This window comes from Schistocerca piceifrons, chromosome 3 (assembly GCF_021461385.2).
Source record: "Schistocerca piceifrons isolate TAMUIC-IGC-003096 chromosome 3, iqSchPice1.1, whole genome shotgun sequence".
Classification (NCBI taxonomy): domain Eukaryota; kingdom Metazoa; phylum Arthropoda; class Insecta; order Orthoptera; family Acrididae; genus Schistocerca; species Schistocerca piceifrons.
In genome coordinates this window covers 613,513,794-613,533,122 of record NC_060140.1, presented here as the reverse complement: position 1 = coordinate 613,533,122, position 19,329 = coordinate 613,513,794, and the positions used below count along the sequence as shown (strand labels likewise).

General features: G+C 38.5%; 1 protein-coding gene across 2 annotated transcripts in view; it reads left to right on the top strand.

Annotated features, from left to right (window-relative positions):
- Nucleotides 1-19,329, top strand: part of LOC124787645 (histone deacetylase HDAC1) — a 147,255-nt gene that overhangs the window by 114,796 nt on the left and 13,130 nt on the right. For both annotated transcript variants that reach the window (XM_047254431.1, XM_047254430.1), the window contains exons 7-9: nucleotides 2,354-2,412; nucleotides 5,904-6,060; nucleotides 15,704-15,816. In XM_047254431.1, the coding sequence (XP_047110387.1) occupies nucleotides 2,354-2,412; nucleotides 5,904-6,060; nucleotides 15,704-15,816 (329 nt within the window). The remainder of the gene's footprint in view (nucleotides 1-2,353; nucleotides 2,413-5,903; nucleotides 6,061-15,703; nucleotides 15,817-19,329) is intronic.

The window sequence follows — 19,329 nt, the reverse complement described above, 5'->3', positions numbered from 1 at the left end:
ATGTCATAATATGTGAGCATAATAGATGTTCCAAAGTTCTACAACAGACCTATGTTAGATGTAGGTTATAGTTTTGTGCGTCTGTGCAACGAACCTTTTACAAAACAGGAATGATTTGTATATGTGGTGGTTGTTCTTTCGTACATAGAAACCATTTTGATCCTGCAGGCACTACGAATCAAGACAGAAAGAAATTAAAGGCATTAGCTGCAAGTGGACACTGCTTTATATCAGAGCTAAGTCAAAAGTTTGTGTCGAACTGGGTTTTGAACCCGGGTGTCCTGCTTACTAGGCACATGTACTGACCAGTGCGCCATGTGGACACAGTGGTCACCACAACCACATGGACTTTCCTAGCATGCTTCCCCTCAAACACAAATTCTCAGCTTATACCAAACACTAGCGATGTAATGGACCTGCTCATTAGCCTCATTGCTCACGGCATCTTGTCGATTCCATAAGTGTTCGAGGTTGGTGTGCATCTGCTCTGTCTGGGTGGTGTAGTGGTCAGCGCATCTGCCCGGTAAGCAAGAGACCTGGGTTTGAATCCTGGACCAGGACAAATTTTCACCTTCCCCCAATGATATAAATGAATTCCACTGGCAGCTTCTTTAATTCTTTTGTGTCTGGAATGACTTGGGCTCTTTTCCAATCATCAGGGACACTTAGCTCTGCCAGAGACATATGGTACACAGCTGCTAGAAAGGGACAAGTTGTTCTGTAGATTCGATGTAAAATCATGCTGGTAGCCATTGTGTTTAGTGTTCTTTCCTCTGTTGAAGGATTATGCTTTTTTTCTGTCATATGCGAAACAATTTTGGAAGAAAAAAGTTTAGTATTTAGGCTTTTTCTGTGGCATCCTCCATTTCAGTCCATTATGGTCACAGAGTGTCTGGTCAGAGGGCTTCAATCTCTTTACTGATTTAACTAAAGACAAACACTTAGGATTTTTTGTTAAGTTAATAAATAGAATTTTACTTTTGAACTTGTTGAACATTTCACGCACAGCCCTCCTTTTTCTAATTTTGGCTTTGTTTCATTTTTGTCTGTCTGTCTGAATTTAAATTTGCAGTGAAACTGTCTTTGTTTTCAGCAAGTTTCTAACATTACTGCAAAACCATGGCAGTCTTCTCCATCCCTCACTACTTGGCTCTACTCATACCTGTTTAAAGTGTATTGTTCAGTGCTCTTAGAACTTGTCATTGATACTCAACATTGTTAGCGCTGCAAAAGAAATTTTCATGCTGACCACTCAGGTAATCTGAAATCTGTTCTTGTCACTCTTGCTAAGGAGAAAGGTCTTCCTACCTTTGTTTGTATTCACATTTACATCCTTATCCATCAGTGCTGCAACAGGCTTATGATCACTTGTTCCCTGTTGTGTGTGTTAACGGAGTCAGAAAGTTTGGGTCTGTTTGTCACCAGCAGAACTAAGAATTTACCTTCACAAGTTGGGTACTTGATAAACTGCTCATGGTAATTTTCAGATAAGGCATTTAGAATAGTTTCACTCGGTTCTCTGTCCCGACTGTCTGCCCTAATCACTTGAGTCTCCCAGTCAACAGCTGATAAGTTGAAATCTCTCAATAAATACAACAGTATGACCAGGAAATTTACAAAACATTTTCCAAATTTCTCCTCAGCTGCTCTGCCACTACCGCTTCTGAGGCAAGGAGTCTATAAAAGCGTCTGATGACCTGGTTTGATCTGTCTCTTAACACTTGTCTTCACCCAAATTAATTATTATTTATACTAATCTCACTAGATATTATTGTATTTTTATTACTATAAACATGCCTCCACCAGTAGCATTCAACCTGTCTTTCCGAAATATGTTCCAATCAGTGTTTAGAATTTCATTGCTACTAATGTCTGGTTTTGGCCACTACCCTATTATCCACTTACTGTGTGTAGTGCATGCCTGATGACACATTTAGGGAATGGGAGGGGGAGTGTTGTAAAATTCTACACCTGATATCTACACTCCTTTATTGTATTGAATATTAAGATTGTTCATAGTAGCTCATTGTGCATGCTTTTGTTTGGAATTGTGGCACTAATGGGTTATGTTTTGTAAATGTATATGATGATTGGCTTCATTGAGTCTTTTCATCCATTTTCTTTTGAGAACTGAGCACATGAGCTTTTGCTTTGTGTTAACGGGCCTTCATTTTCCTCCTTATCTTGTAAAGATACTTATTCATTTATCAAGAACTGCTATGTAGTTTGATCAGCAAATGTGTTGCTTTGAGACTTCAGATTTTTATGTTATTATCAAATATTTTGTTTATAACAATTGCAAGCAAAACCAACAGTGAGCAGTGATAAGAGTTAATTTTATTTTTTATTTCAGGACGAGGTTATTTGAGAATTTAAGGATGTTACCACATGCTCCAGGTGTACAGGTGCAGGGTAAGCAGAAAATATATTTCAGGTTAATTTCATGGTGTAAAATGTTTCTTTTCCTGCTCTTGTTTTGCTGTGTTAAGATTGAAAAAGCAAGTATGTGATGTGAAGAGTCGAAGGCAAAGAGCTGGGATACGAAATTGACAGCTAAAGATTATATTTATTAATCTGAGAAAAAGATACTTAAAAAGAAATGTTTATTATGGAGTACTGATGACCATTCACTCACAGTAAACAGCAATTTTCTTTGTTGTACTTGTAAGTCTCATTATTGTCATCGTCCAAGTAGAACAACACTGACAAAACGAGGAACCTATGCTTGACTCCAGTAACATATGGGCATATATTGTTTGAAATAATGGACATACAATTTACGAATGCCTTAATTTGCAGTGATGACATTAAAAATGTGTGCAGTGGAAATTTGCACTCATAGTTTCCAGAGAGGTCTAACTTTTAGGTTGTAATTTTTGGACAGAAAGGCATCACACAACAGAAATTTGAGACCTATTTTCTGACTGATACATATGTGAACTGTAATTGCTAAAAACTTTCCAGTTTCAGTGAGTGTTACTCTATGTCACTTTCATAGTGTACAATAAAAGAAAGGGAATTATTATCCCCTAACTTCGGCATATAGTTTACATTCCTGCTTTCTTCTTCAGCTTTATTAAGACCCTTCAGGATCACATGTGGCTTGTTTTGCATGCCTTCTTTCTTCCCAATACCTCTTCATTCTCTCAGCTCTTCTCTTCCTTTCTTCTTCTGTTAAGACAACTTTGGTGTCCGGCCACCTGTGACCATCCACCGACCCTTTATAATTCTCCCTGTCCTGTACTACTGCCTGCAGAGTCCTTTGTTTTATTCCTACAGCCTTCCAGTCATCTCTGACTTCCTTCACCCAGTTGTTTCCTGTATGACATGTAGCATTCTATATCATCTTAGCCAACCTCTCCTCATCTATACTCATGATGTGCCCAAAAACTTGTATCTTCCTCTTCCATTTCTCGCTCAATATGGGTTCAATATTTACATACAGTTCCTGTCATGTTACGTGTATCCAGATATCCCCATGTTTTTTGGTGCCCCATATGTGTCTCAAAATTTTCCACTCCTCGTTCTCTAACTGTATACAAGCTCATTTGCTGAGTGTGATTGTATCTGATGCATACAGAGCAGCATTTCTTACAGTTGCTTTGTAATGTCACAATTTGGCATTCCGTGAAAAGATTTTTCTTGCCATATGTTATATTCAATGCATACCAAAGCTTCTGCAAAAGCTGTGCCCTGTCTACTGTGCTACTGTTTCCCTGTATGCCACCAGTTATTTTCTCCCCCAAATAACGAAAACTGTTGGCTTTCTCAACCACTTGGCCATCTATCTTCCAGTCAGACTCAGTGTTTAGTGTCTTGGTCTTCTTATGTGCAATCTTCAGTCCAACCTTCTCTGGTGTTTTGGCTAGATTTTTTAGTGCTGTATTCACTTCTTCTTCTGTCTCATTTAAAAGTGCTATGTCATCTGTGAATGCCAGGCAGTCCACTGTTGCATTATGTTTAACCATGTACCCTATTTATACACCTGCCTCACAATTTCGTCCAAACCCAGTTTAAATAAAATTGGTGACAGCCCATCCCCTTGTCTCACACCTGTTTTTATTTCGAAGCCTGATCCTGGCAGTAGTGTCGTTTAATGTTTCCTTTATTATTGCTTGTGTTGTAGCAACCAGTCCTCTATCTTCATTTCCCATGTCTATGTTCTGTTATCCTTTTTATTGCAAATATCTGTTCTGTACAGTTCGTCCTTTTTTTTAAAGCCACTCTGGTGCTCTTCTATTGTTGTCCCCAGTTGTTCTTCAACTCTGCTCAGCAAGATTCTCTACAAAACCTTGTACCCTTTGTTAAATAGAGAGATCCCCTGTAGTTATGTACTTTATTGTTCCCTTTTTCGCATAATGGTATTGCTTTGTGTGTTAAATGAAAGAATCTGTCAGAAAGTACACAAAAATATTTATAGATGCACTGCATTCATCTAAACATATATTGTACTGTCCAGATTGTCCTGAAAATACATGATTGACCTTGGTTTTCTGCAATCCCACTCATCGGGTTTAACATCTAGACGACTAACAGTGATGTTTCTCTCTTATGTGCCTAGATTCTACTACAGTCATATTTGAAAATAATATCACTTTATAATTATCTACTGAAAATACTCTCAACTGAAATCTGAATAAAAATACTAAATAATTTGTGCTCATTGTCCTCAGACTCGGAAATCAAGTGTTTCTATTTATAAAATCCCAAAAACTCTAGCAATTTTAGTGTTGGTCAGACACCACCTTGCAATGTTGATTCAGCCGAGATCACAAGCGAAAAACATGTCACTGCAGAGACCCACCAAAAAGAAAAAGTATGTGTTTCTCCAATGAGCCAACCTCCCCTCCCAATTTAGTAATACTTGAACTATATCACCTACTTAGAAGCTGAGGTGAGTGGGAATTACAACACTTAACAGGGATGAGAGGAACCATCAAGAAAGTGTGTACTTAAAAATTTTGGGTGGCAGACTTCTCGGTAGTCTGTTCAAATCAGTATTTTTTTTACAGGTTTCATCCCCAAAGCGCTAATCTTTTGTGTGTGGATTAGATAATGACATCACATTCATTTTGTAAGCAATGGTATCAACTAAATAACTGTATTCAAAGCCCTTGATTGTCTCCAGAAGGAATAACTGGGAATAAATAAATAGAGGACTAACAAATTCACATGTTTCTTTAGTAAGGAAAATGATTATAAAATTAGGATTATTTTGATACACTGGAGTCAAAAGAGGAATCATACTTACAATCTTCTGAGTACCATGTTCCTGAATGATTTAGATGAAAATTAAACTGATTTTGATGGGTATTTCCTAAAACATATATTAATGAAATACATATTAATAACCGGATGAACTTAGCATCCAATAGAACAGACTCCTAACAGTAACCTATAACAATAATAAGTTTATGTTCCATAGGTGGAAACCTGTTGAACTGCTTAACTCTCATTTTCCAGAAGGTAAAATTTTGGTCAGTTAGACAATAAGATATTTTCTGTTCTGGCTCATGTAATTTGAAAATATCAGCCAGCTTTCGAGATTATTGATCTGGTAATGCTATGATTTTTGCTGTACAGTCCTCTTTAGTACTTTTCACTACCCTATGAATGATGATTGTTTCATACATCCCATTTAGTTTGCATCTGAAATAAAATTTTGATGGAAATATGTGGAACATGTCTAGTTTTTCAGTACATTTTGTGCTGCTGATGTCTGGATACTACAGTGCTGCAATAGCAATTTCATGTTGCATGATGACTGTTTCCTTCAAAGCCAGTAGTGAATAAATAATGTTTTATTTGTAGTTCTTAGTGGTACATAAATATAACATCCAAAGAAAGTTAAATTTTCCAATAATATAAACAAAATTTTACTTGCTTTTTAAATGTCTTTGCAGCAATACCAGAAGACGCAGTAAATGATTCTGATGAGGATGAAGAAAAAGCGAATCCTGATGAAAGGTTAACACAGGCTGCTCTGGATAAGAGGATAGCTCCTGACAATGAGTATAGTGATTCTGAGGAAGAAGGAGAGGGAGGAAGGAGAGATCAGAGGTTTTTGTTCTTAATTAATAATTGTACATACATAGACATTCATTACTGCCAAAATCTTGTAATTATTTGTTCAATTTGTGATATAACTGCATCTTGTGTTATTATTTACTGTAGGTAAGTTTTAGCCCTTTAACTGCTCTGGACATGTTAACGCGCGCACCTTTGTACCTGTCCCGGTGTGCTCTGAACGTGTTTACGCACACCACTAGTCGTTCTACCTGGTACTCTGAACGTGTCTACGCGTAAACACGTTTAGAGTACCAGGTAGAAGAACACGTTCAGAGCACACAGGGACAGGTACAAAGGTGCGTGCATTAACACATCCAGAGCAGGTAAAGGGTTAAATTGATGCATTTGGACAGTGTTCAGAAACACTTCATTTGCAGACATAGCTTCATCTGAGGTTCAGAATTGTGCCCACATGCAATTTCAAGGCTATAATGTGGGTGCAAATATACATTGATTTTGGATCCGCAAGAAAGGCTTCTGTTTTAGATATCGTGTGAATGGAGGCATTGTTATTGTGGAACCAGATCACTCACAGGTTTCCCTTTTGACTGCTTCTCATGCATAAAAACAGAAAAATTAGGACGAAATATTCAAGCATACACACAACTGATCTCCAGTCACTGTGCTTCCTTCAGGAAAGAAGACTGATGCTCAAAGGGAAGAATGCCCAACACCACATGTAATTGCACTTAGAAACCTAGGTGAATTCATTGCACATTAATTCTTCTATTAAACTTCACAGCTGATGATGACTAAAGTGCTTATGGAGCACAGCAGTGGATGCTCTTCAACCATTTCTTGTAATAGTTCCACATTGTCTGCAATTATAAACTTGGCTAGACATTGATTTTAATTTTTTGTATCTTTGAGTATTGACAAGAGCTCATTTATTTTCAGAACTTTAGAACTATGTGTATCCCTCTGAATGTGCCCAAGATATTTACGTATGTGATGTGTTAAAGGTATTCATTACTAGTCCTGTAAATCAAATACTGCCACCATCAGGTTATCCACATTTCAAGAGAGCTGCTGTTCATTACAGAAAATGGAAATTTTGTCAAAGGCCTTCCCCATTTCTTATGGTTGTCAGATGATATTCTTCCATAGATGACAGAATTATCAGTGAACCATCTGATAGTGCTGTTGAACATATCTGGTAAATCTTCTATGCATAATGAGAACATTATTTAAGATCCTCGGTGAATTTTCATTCTGCAGTGGTGTGTTTATTGCTTTGAAATTTTGTGCTAGATTAAAACAATATGCAGGACCATTACTTGAACCTTTGATCATTGCGTTTCAGAGGCAAGTAGTCTAGTAGCTGAGTTATCCAAGCAAGACTTGCAACCCACCCTAACAGCTTTATTTCTGCCAGTTCCTTCTCCAACTTTCCAAGTCATGTCTTAACTATTAATTATAAGAGAGATTCTCAATAAATATGGGCTGAGAGAAAGAAAATGTTCTCAGTTCATCTTTTAGGTAAGTTTATAGTGACTGTCAGTCACTTTGACCAAACAGAAATGCTCTCAGAGATTCCTTGGTGACATTTTGCCTTTAGTAAACATTACTCGTGTTAAAGCATCATAGTCACTAATTTGTGTCTCTTTAGTCACACACTTGGGAAAAGATCAGGTGTGTCTGCAGCAAGGTGCTCAAGAACATTTTTTTCATGTACGAACTGCTGTCTGGCATCATATTCTGCATTGTTTCACAAGACCACTTATAACATATGCATTGTTTCCCAAGTCAGTACTGGTCAGATTGTCAGCACTTCCAGGATGTTTCAAAAAAAGACTTTCCAGTTTTAAAAATCCATATAAATTTATTGAGAGAAGATATAGAGCTGGGTTTAGTGTTATTTTGTAGGGAAACAAAGTTTTTTATGTTAAACTAAAGATGTTGTTTGTGGCTTTCATTGGTTATCCTGCACACATCCCATTGGAAGTCAATTTCTTCCCAAACTCGGTGTAGTAATGCAAGTGTAATTTGCTCTGTGGTGGCATACATTCTTGCTCTAAGTTCAGGTAGAGAAGCCAGCAAGGAGGTACAAACACACTATCCGCGTTGGATCCCCATAAAAAAGAAAAAAGAAAAAAAAAAAATGAGTGGTATCAGGTCTGGGGAACATGGGGGCCATGCAATTGGCACATCACAGCCAGTCCATTGAACTGATTTCAGCCAGTTCATAACTGAAGGTTTAAGTGTTTATGAATCGATCTGTTTCATGAGATTTAGATGGCTATGGCAGTTGCTGGAATGTAAGGGAGGGGTATTCAAAAAGATTCCCCCGAAAGTTTCCAATCTTCTGAACATAGCATCTGTTTGTGGTTATGCATTAACATTAATCAAGAAAATTGTGGATCAACTTTTTGTGCTGATGATTTTGAATGATTTCTAAGTTCTTGTAGTGTTTGGCAGAACACTTTGGGCCTCACTGATATTTTCAGTCCTACAAAATGTACAAAGAGTATACATTATTGGACACAAAATACCACCACTTTCTGTGAAGATTATATTTTATTTTTTTGAGTTTGGAACTTTCGAATGATGCCATTGTATGGATTGCTCTTTAGACTCTATACAGATAACACCACCACCATCATCATAATCGTCCAAGACTTCCTAACAGAACATTCAAGTAGCATCATACAGGCACTTTTGTTGATGTCTCTGAAGTGCAATGTGAGGGCCGACCTTGGTGCCCATATGTTGAGAAAGTGTATATCAACCCGAAATGAGGTTTTTTGTAAGCACTTGTCTGCTCGCTCACGTCACAGATAACCTGATAGCCAGGTGCCATCATGACAGTTGCTGCCATCCTTGACAAGTTTCCTCGATCTGCTGTGGTCTTTGGTGAGCACCTCTCGTTCCCATTTATTGCAATTGGTATTAAAAGTGGTCATGTGAATCTGAGTGCAATCTTGGAAACACAATGCAGGTCTTCCTGGTGGTCCTTTGGCACGTGCTGCTATCCAATCAATTAGTATGTGTTGGTGAAGACAGGAGTTTAGTATGTATTGGCGAAGAAGGGAGCGGTCCATACTGTGTAAGTTTCCAAGCCACCAAAGCAGACATTCTGTGAGAGTTACAGTGACATTAGTAACTTTACAGTGTTTGTAACTGTCTCATTTGTCACATGGTGCCTCCATGTACTACCTAGAATATTTTTTAAGCACTGCAGATGAAAGCTGTCAAGCTTACATTCTTGTTTAGTGTATGATGTCTAACTCTTGGCACGTACAAGAGGATGCTTAGCTTACATGCTCAATAAATGAATATTTTTGTTGTGTTATACTCTTGTGCAGAGCTGATTCTCAAAGTATTTGCAACTTTGCCAATTCTCACAAATATTTCATTGTCCAGAGAGAGAGATTCTCTGACACTTCTGAGCCAAGGTGGCAGAATTTGTTGGCTATGTTCAACAAAGAGCTATCCAATTTACGGCAGGCATATCCGTGTGTACTCACGCCATAATCAATCTTCTTCACATTCACAGATGTAGAGAACAGTTTTCACACAGTAGCAGATTTGTCCGTGAGCCTTTGGTGGTCATCCTGAGTATGTGTTACGAATGCTGCACTCTTGGTGTGTAAAAGTCTACTTACAAGAAAGTTCTCACAACAGCACTTGGATCATAGTAGTGGGAAGTTATAATGTTTCCTGTTAGTCCTGGTATGTTAGTGGATACCCAGGTTTGGTTTGCCAAAAGCAACTTTGAGAAGTAGCAAGAAGAATATACCAAACAAGGTAGGGGCTTGTACACAGCCTTGATAAATTTATCTTTGCACAACATACACGTCAGATGTGCTTCTGGCAGATACCACAGCACCCTTTATATCATTGTGAAAAGCCATGATCATCTTCAGGAGATTTAGAGGAGGACCCTACCTTCATTAGTGAAGTATACAGTGGTATCTCCCTGTCCTGTCTTATGTAGGTTGATAAAAGCAATGAACAATTGAATCTTCTGCTTGCACAACTTTCCTTAAATTTGATGGAGTATGAAGGTCATATCAGTAGTAATTTGCTGAGCTCGAAACCCACATTGAGATTGGGGTACACATGCTCACAGCACCACAAGGACTGTTTTGTGGTACAGTACTCTCAGCTGGACATTTCAGTATAAGGTTGCAGAGCATTTTGACAAGTTATGTGCGGATAGCAACTTTGCGAGGACATTTCCCACATTTAAGCAGCACAGCAGCTCATTGAAGCTGCTCCTTAGGAGGCATGCTGTCCAGCTGGTGGCAAGTTGACTTTTGAGGAATTTCACCTATTGCTTTTAAGATTATGTTGGCCAAATGTGATTATAGGCTGCACAGTCGATAACAATTCATGATGACTGTTCTGTAAGCATAGCAGTCTTCTTAGAGGCAGGTCCAGTTCCCTTTTGATACCTGAGTATACTCGACCAAGGTTTCCAGCATAGAAACACACCTGTACTCTTACACTTGATTTGTCCTAGTATGTCTTCTACATCTAAATCTATACCTTGTAAGCCACCTTGCAGTGTGTAACAGAGGGTACTTTGTCTTCCATTGTCACTTCCCCCCCTTTCTATTCATCGTGAATAGTTTGCGGGAAGAATGATTGCCAGTAACCTTCTTCAGTTGCAGATGGTGTGCTGAATGATTGCTTTTGCTTTGTTTAGATCACTGCAGGTATTGTTGCAAGGGTTTGAGTGCCAATTAAAACTTGGCAGAAATTTAGAATCGAGGAATTGTTTCAGGGTATCACCTTGCTTGAAGAACTCATCCAGGTATTTCACTTTCAAATTTCCAAAAGTAATTTCAGCTGTAATGGTAAGAAGTGACTTGATCTTTTGCCAAGCTTTAGCAATGGGTGTGTTTACATTCCAGGTATTAACTTTTTTGTGAACTTCATCAGCAAATATTTCTACTGTTGTAGTGTCCTTAGTTTTGCAAAGGTTAATTTTGAATCTACAAAGTGTTTTAGCAGAGTGAATCTCTTTAAAACTTAGAGTACGGTGCCTGTACACCTTACGGGCGTGGCCGCCCTGACATTGGCAACGGCACCCGTATACCATACGGGCGAGCCTATATTTGGCTCCATAAGCTCGTTTAGCGGGTCTCCGAAGCAGTTCGTCAACTAATGTGGAGGTATTTCGTTCTTCTTCCGCAAGAGGCTCTCTCATCCTGGTAGCGGTTGTGAGCACTGCAAAGACGAAGTTACCTGCAGTTCATTCACAGATGTTTACGACCGTGAAAATATCGCGCAGCGAGTTGACGGAGGTAGAGATCTTAGATATTCTTTATGGAGATGCAGGATCTGAAATTGACGATTCTGACAAAGAGGATTTGTACTCTCCAGACGAAAGTACAAGTGATGATTCGGGTATGTATATGTCTCGATTGTTTATAAAGTGAAGAGTTCATTAGCGCATTTTGTATTGTGAGTAGTGTTCATTACTTCACTTGCATTTAGTACCTTTTAGTACCAATCTTAGCATTATTTTTTTTCTATGTAGACAATGGTACAGACCGTCAGTCATCATCTGTGGTACCTGATCATGTGTGGCTCACCGATCACTGGTCGGAACTAGATGATCGGCCAGTTCTACCAGATTTCCAGGAAGTAGTCAGCGTAGCATCACATTTTTCAGATGCCACTGAGGAGCTTCAATATTTTAGTTATTTCTTTGATGACCTTATTCGGCTCATCAAAAGTGAAACAAATCGGTACGCTGATAATGTTATTACGGTAGTGAAACGCAAAGGTAGCCTGAAAATAAACTCTGTTTGGCGTAAGTGGTCTGCAGTAAAATTGCAAGAGATTTACTGGTCTCGTAGTATTATTTTGCATATGTGCGTCGTCAAATTGCCGAAAAATCAGTGATTATTGGTCAACAGACCCATTTTCACAGACAGGATTTGCGAGTAAATTGTTGAGACGCGATCGATTTTGAGCTACATTGTCGATGTTACACTTGAATGACAATGCTACGTTCATTAGCAGAGACGAAGAAAAGCATGACCCACTTCACAAAGTGAGGCCTTTGTTTGATTTCTTTGTGAATAAAAGCAAAATCAGTTTTCGTCCAGGCATGAATCTGACAATAGATGAGGCAATGTGTCCCTTTCGTGGTAGAACAAGCTTCAGAGTATACATGAAAAACAAACCAATAAATATGGAATAAAATTGTATGCTCTCTGCGTTCATCAACTGGTTATATGCTAAACTGTGATTTATACACAGGTTCTGCAGGCAGTGTTGGCAATAGTATCCAGGGCCTTCTAAAAAGGTTGTGTTCACAGTACTTTGGCAAACGATATTGCATTTATATGGATAGGTACTACACCAGTCCATCTCTTTTGGACATGTTGTGGGAAAATAAAGCTCATGGAGTGGTAACTGTAATAAAAAACAGGAAAGGTTTGCGACGAATATTCAAAACACTAAAACTAAAAAACAAAAGATAGGTACCTGCTGTTATACAGTCCAGTGATATTTTGTTTTAAATTTAGATACAGTAATAATGGCGTTACTCAAGAGAGAGACCATCTAAAACTTTTTTATCCACGACATTTTTGTGTTTTCTTTTATTAATTATAACACCCATTTGTATTTTATATTCTAAAATAAACTCACATTCATGTAAAGCTCTTACTTTTTCCTTTTAAATCATGCAAAAACCACATTCCTCTCATTTTTCTGTTGTTTGCAATCTAATTTCAAACATCCATTAAATATGCCAGTTCACAGCCAAGTGCCGGGTGTAAAGAGGACAGTGTTGAAAGTGTTAAGCACAAAGTGCACTTTTGTCACTATTGCTGTATAATCAGTATCAGTCAGTGCTATGGAAGGAGCATGTGTGAAGAAAATGCCAGAGCACTTGCCTCTTAGTTAAAATCAGATGTAGGTGATACTAATGTTTGGAGCAAGGGTGCAGCCAAGAAACCTTGTAACTCACCTTGTATTTAAAGTATGTGTTAGTGGCACACAAGTGGTATTTGGCACAAAATTCAAGCAGCAGTAAACCATTCTCATTCATCTTCCTCACACCATGTATAGCTATGCAGTCTGGCCAAGCAGCAGAATCACATACAGTATGGGCATTGAAGTCACCAAGAATGCACAGTCGGTCCACAGGGTGCAGACCCTGCACCATTTCACTGAGATGTTCAAAAAACTGGTCATTTTATGTCTGCAGTAGAGGTCAGCACTGGTGTGTATACAGCTCTCAGTGTTATTGCTCTGCTGCTAGTTGACAAATGCAAAGTCATAAAGCATTCTGAGATCCCAATTAGGCTTTTAAAGGTGCTCAATGGATCATGCAAGCAGCTAATCGGACACTGTTGTCTGAGACTCGCAGTGTCCTTTGTCTTCCAGAAAAAAATATTTAATTTTCCTCCTGTACTGAACCATCATTTGGTAGCCTGGTTTCCTTCAAGGTTGGTATAGTTCAAGGTTGCTGATGGCTGTTTTGCATGGATCTTGAGAGCTTCCACAGGTGTCCAGGAAGCTTTACACTGTAGTGTGGATGTTATATGTTGCTATCAATGCTAGTGTTGCATACACCCAAACTGAATAATCAGTGCCGGGACAGGCAAGCACCTTATTGTCTGGGGACTGCCTAGCGTGAAGTAGGCAGTGATTTACCAGTGGACCAATGCTAGGCCCTCCCACTGTCAGTAGCAATCTTTGATGCACACACATATGTACATTTGTGCAGATTTACAACTGGTAAACTGTTGCTACCCATGTTAATTCCACGTGGTTGCACATGGATCAGTGTTGGCCTCTTTTGATGCTACTACAGTTGGGATGCCATTTAGGTACCAACAAACTTGCCCACTATTCATGCTACCCTCTCAGCCTTGCTGCCTGCCTCCACAGGTGCATCAACACAAGGTGTATGGAGTCAGGTCAGCTGTAGGCACATGCCACTCATTTCCAATTGCATTGTGTTTGTGTCTCAACAGACATGCCAATTCCAAGATTTGGTTCGAAGATATTCTTCCCCTGTGCTGATTGTATACCAGTACTAAAAAGTCCATATCTCTGAAACAAAGGGCAGAGTCAGTATAGGATAAAGGAAGAAAGGGAATTGTGTGACAAACTTCATCTGCTGCTGTCTTGACCCTCCACATCATGGGAACACACACACACACACACACACACACACACACACACACACACACACACACACACACGCACACACGCACACACACCCTCTTGTCCACATGGACAGTGCTAGATTAAACCAGTGTCTCTTCAGATGGTTTCCTCAGTGCGCCTCTGATATTAATTCAAATACAATCCAGGGTTTTAGAACTCAATTTGAAGACAGTTTCCCATCATTTAGTATGTCGGTAACAGTTTGGAACAATGTTGTATATGGCACATGATAATCTTTCATCCCAATTTGAAGATTGTGGATCTACCATTTTCCAGGTTTTTCACTCACACACTCAACAAAGTTTTCTTTCTGAATGGTAAGCCTCAACCTTCTCCATCCCATGTGTGTTTGTATGGCTTTTGCTGAATATGTAACACAATTGCCTTATTAACTCACTAGACAGATCAGTAGTGTGTACTGAATGGGTACACTAGCTCAAAACCCTTTTCTCTTGCTATAAACTATACAGGCATGCATCGAATGTGCCAGTATCTCTTCTTTCCCTAAGTTCCAATTTCCATAAAAACTCTCGCATACTTTGCTGGGCTAGTGTGCCAGAGGTTGGAAATTAAGAGAGAGATTGACACTTTGAAGCCTTGAGTCAGGTTATAGTTTAGTAGGTAAGAGATTGACTGGGAGGGTAAAGGTTCACAATGGAATCCTGGTAATCTGACCTTAAATTTATAACAATTAAATTTCTACTGCAAGATGTAAGATATATTCGGAGCCATTTCTATTTTCAGTCTTGTATAGGACTGGGAATTAAAACAAGTTTGAATATCAACATTGGTGATATGTGTATAACAACCTTCCTATGCCCTCTGTAAAAAAATTCTTGTGATCTTTCTGCCAAGCTCTCGTATCTCGCAGCCTTACAATTCCTTATCTGTGGTGAAACACTGTTCACACAACTTCATCTCAGGAAAAATGTGGAAGTCACTTGATGTCGAATGTGGACAATAGGGAGAGTGAACCGTCACCCATTTTAATTGCTGAAGAAGTTTTTGAATTAGGATCCTAGTGTGTTTAGGTTTTGCTATTCAGCTGAAAACTTGTCAACCACATGCTTCTTTGTTTGTTTCTGTTGGATCTGAAAAGTTTTCCCAGTCATTTACAGTTTGCAGGCTCATTGGTTGTTGTCCCCAAAGGCAAACGTCAGCAATCAAAATACTGTTCTTGTCCTAACAGACTGCTTCTACAGTGCTAAGGAGGTGTGTTATGTTGGTCATTTGTTCTGTATTGAGTAATAAGTGAAGATGTCATGATACCTGTAGAATAGTGCAGATTTTTGTTCCTTTTGAGAACAGCACTCAGTACAAGTCATTGTGTTCTGACACTTTGAAAAAGCCAAGAATCAGATAAACAGTTGAAAAACCAAACGTTATGCACATTGCAGTTTTAAGAATTTCCGTATTATATTTTCATGTTGTCACATTATAAAAAAGTTGCAACATAGTGATGTGTGTATGTAACATAGTTATTTTATTTGTTCAGATCCTTCAAAGGGAGGAAACGACCTAGGCTTGACAAACTGGAGCCCAAAACAGAAAAGCCTGACCCTGATGAAAAGACGAAACCAGATGATATCACAAAAATGGAGACAAAAGGTAATTTTAAATGCGTTGTAAGAAATTATGTGATGTAATATATTATTGAAATCAAATTTATAGTATGTTTGCATCTTGCTGCCTCATTAGCAAATTTCTGTAAAATTTGCTTTGTTTACACTTTTATTATATGAGTATGAAACCGGTAATGAACCAGTGGAAAAATTCATTAAACTGGGGAAACTGGAATTGTTCTTAAATTTCTGACAGCAAAGCTGCACTAATTTTTCATTTCAAGAACACTTAACTCTTTCAGATTTGACTTTAATTTCAAATTTGAAACTTGGTGTACGTTATATTTTCTGTATTTCCCATTGGTTAAATCTTAATGTGAGACTCGCAACAGAATGCTCCGCTTTTCCAATTGAGCCATCTGAGCAGTTGTCACAGAAAGTTTGTCTGTTACTTTCATTCCCAACTCAGCAAATACTCTTCCACTTGTCCTACAGAACTAACAAACATGGAAGAAAGAATGTGATGACTGGATCAGTCACCACTGAAAATATATGTAGCTGAGTCAAATGTTTGTGACAAGTAAAAATAGCTTAATGGGCAAGAACATCAATATAGGTTCTTGAACAGTCCTTTTCAGATGAATCATCTGCGTATACCTTAAAGACTTAAAAGTCTGCTACAGTCTCTTCCATTCTGGATCTTGATTTCCATCCCTGTGCATTATGCATGAGTGTACAGTTTTATCAAGGTTACCTGTGATGTCAAGTTGGTGGTGTGTAAGGGTAGCATGTGGTCAACTGGCATGTGGAATTCTTCATCGTAAGAAGTACTTCGTGTGTGTTGCTTTGGATTTCTTCCTTAACCATTTTGCAGATTCTCTTGTGTACTCCAAATTGTTATAGTGTATGTAAAAGTTAGCTGTATCAACTAGCTGGGAGACGAATAGTTTGGAGTTAATTATAGCCTGTCAGTGCAGTAGTCATTTTTTCATTGAATTGGCTAAAGCAGAAATAAAATTGAATCCTAAGAAATATTCCTTACCTATCTACTGCCAAAAGAGGAATGACTTTTCTTTCCTTTTAGCACCTTTATTTACCTGTTCCTCTCTTCTGAAGATAAAATAAATATTAAAAAGCGAAAAAAGATTATACTTTCTTCTTAAATTTGGATGTTAATTGGCTAGCTCTAGTTGTTACTGTTTTATGCTGGTAAGTAGATGCTCCTGTTGCGTTAACAAATGTTTTCAAATGTTTTCATTCAGTTCAAATTTTTTGTCTGATTATTGTTTATGGACTTCCATAATTACATTGTGGTTCTGAGTGATTCATTTGCAGATTCTTTCATTTAATTATTTTTAATGCCAGCTGGAAAGTTTGTGCTCATACTGGCAGCTGACAACATTTTGCATGCAGTGAGAGTACTTGAAAAGTCGTGAACTGTGGTGTTGGTCTCAAGCTGTTGCTTTTGGAGAGATTTCAAAATTATAATAATTATTTGAAGTAAGATCTTGAAAACCTTATTGCAGTGTGTAATGTTCTTCTGTAAATTTAATTTTTTGTTTAATCAGTTGAATAGAGAGTTGCTTAGTTCCATCTCTTTTGTCACTGATTGAGTGATTTAAACTGTTCGGCTGTGTGTGATATTTAGTGTGGACAATTTGGCACCGATGATGATGGGTCCTAAGACACTAATGATTGTTACCAGATAGTGTACATAGGGACTTGACCTTTCGTTGCGCATTAACATATGTGGAACAGGAGAATCATTTTTGAATATGCATTTCTAGTAATGTGCCATGTTAATGATAACTTGTAAGCTATGAAGTGTTATACTAGATGGGCATGGTTTCAAATTGACCAAGCAGTTAAGATGATGTGATGAGTTGGTTTAGTTTGCTATTGTGAAGGTGCTGAAGTAGTCTAGGAGCTTAACTGACTGGCAATTAATGACAAAATTGGCAACAATGTGGGATATGGGGATAAGTACTGTAAACACAGTCTGAAAGACTGAAGTGGACAGATGATGTACTTGACTCAAAGGACAAGAGAGATCCTTGCTGTAACTTCCCCACGAGCTCCATGAAAAATAAATATCTGGGTTATGTTGGATGATTTCAGACTTTCTTTTATTGACAAGTGGAAGGTGGCAATAGAAGATTGCATTGTCTTTTGTGTAATGTCAAAGGGTGCACTATTATTAGTGCAGTGAAGTTATGGTCCTAAAAATAGGCTCCAGTAAGTTTTTACGTCATGCCACTGTTTCTTTAAAAAACAGCTGAATGAAAGCTGTTACTGCCAAAAAGCTGTAGATCCACTTGCAGAATGTTACATACACAAACTAGATGAAATGTACCTATGAGTGGGTATGTGATATGCAAGAAAGATTCTCCACCCAAAAGCCTGTGATTTGGATTTGGTATGAGCACCGTTGCTTGCAAGTGCAACTACAGTAGAGCTTATTGTCACCTCCAGACTACCAGAGAACAGCAAAAGTTATTGAGTACAAAGTACAGCTGTAGCAGTCTGATAATGTGAATCGAACCTGACTGTTTCCAAATTTTAACACACCACTATTTTCACAGAAATGAATATGTGTACAATGAAGTTGGAGTGTAAAAGTAAATTTGATGTAATGGAAACTAATTTTAGGGACTTTCTTCAGGGAATACTCACACAAGTCCCGTAACTTGACAGAAATGAAAGTATTACCATACAGATGGTAATTAAGGACCTGGCCCACAAAAAACTCCAGAAGGATTTAACCTTGACAATGACCGGATAAACTGTGGTTCTATTTAAGTGCTCAGATCTGCCAGAGAAAGTGAGCAAGTGACTGTATTCCAGGGCACTAGTGACACCACAGTGCCTTTGTGAACTTCCCAGAATTTACAAGGAGAGGTTTCCTTTGCAGTCAATACTCAACACCATCAACTTGCATGATTATGGGACTGGTCAAATATATGGCGATGCTACTAAACCCCTTGTGGGACACACGAGTCACCACCAGAAGAACTCTGCTGATTCCATGAAAGTATTTGAGGACATGTAACTACAAAGAGATGATCTGCTCATGAGCTTAGACATTATGTCACTATTCACAAAAGGACCTCTTCAAACCTCCTTGGTGATCCTTACTCAACATTTTGAGCCACAGATAAACTTTTTGAACATGTACTGACTACCTGCTTAAGATACGATGGAAGTTTTTATGAAGAGAAGGATAGAGTGGCTGTGGACTTCCCACAGGTTCTTGAGATTGTAAATCTACATGCCCACAGGTTCTTGAGATTGTAAATCTACATGGAACACTTCAAGGAGATGGCCTTTCAAACTGCTCGCCAAAAACCCAAGCACTACTTCCACTATGTCGACGATACTGTTGTGGTGTGAGAGCATGGCAGACAGATGTAGGATTAATTTCTGGACTACCATAACAGTAGCCATCAGAACAATGCATTCTGTTTGTAAATAAAGGAAAATTGTTGTCTCCCTTTGTTGGGCCTGAAAAAGAAGGCATGTGGTACGGTGGGTCCTGCAGTGTATAGGAATACGAACCGCA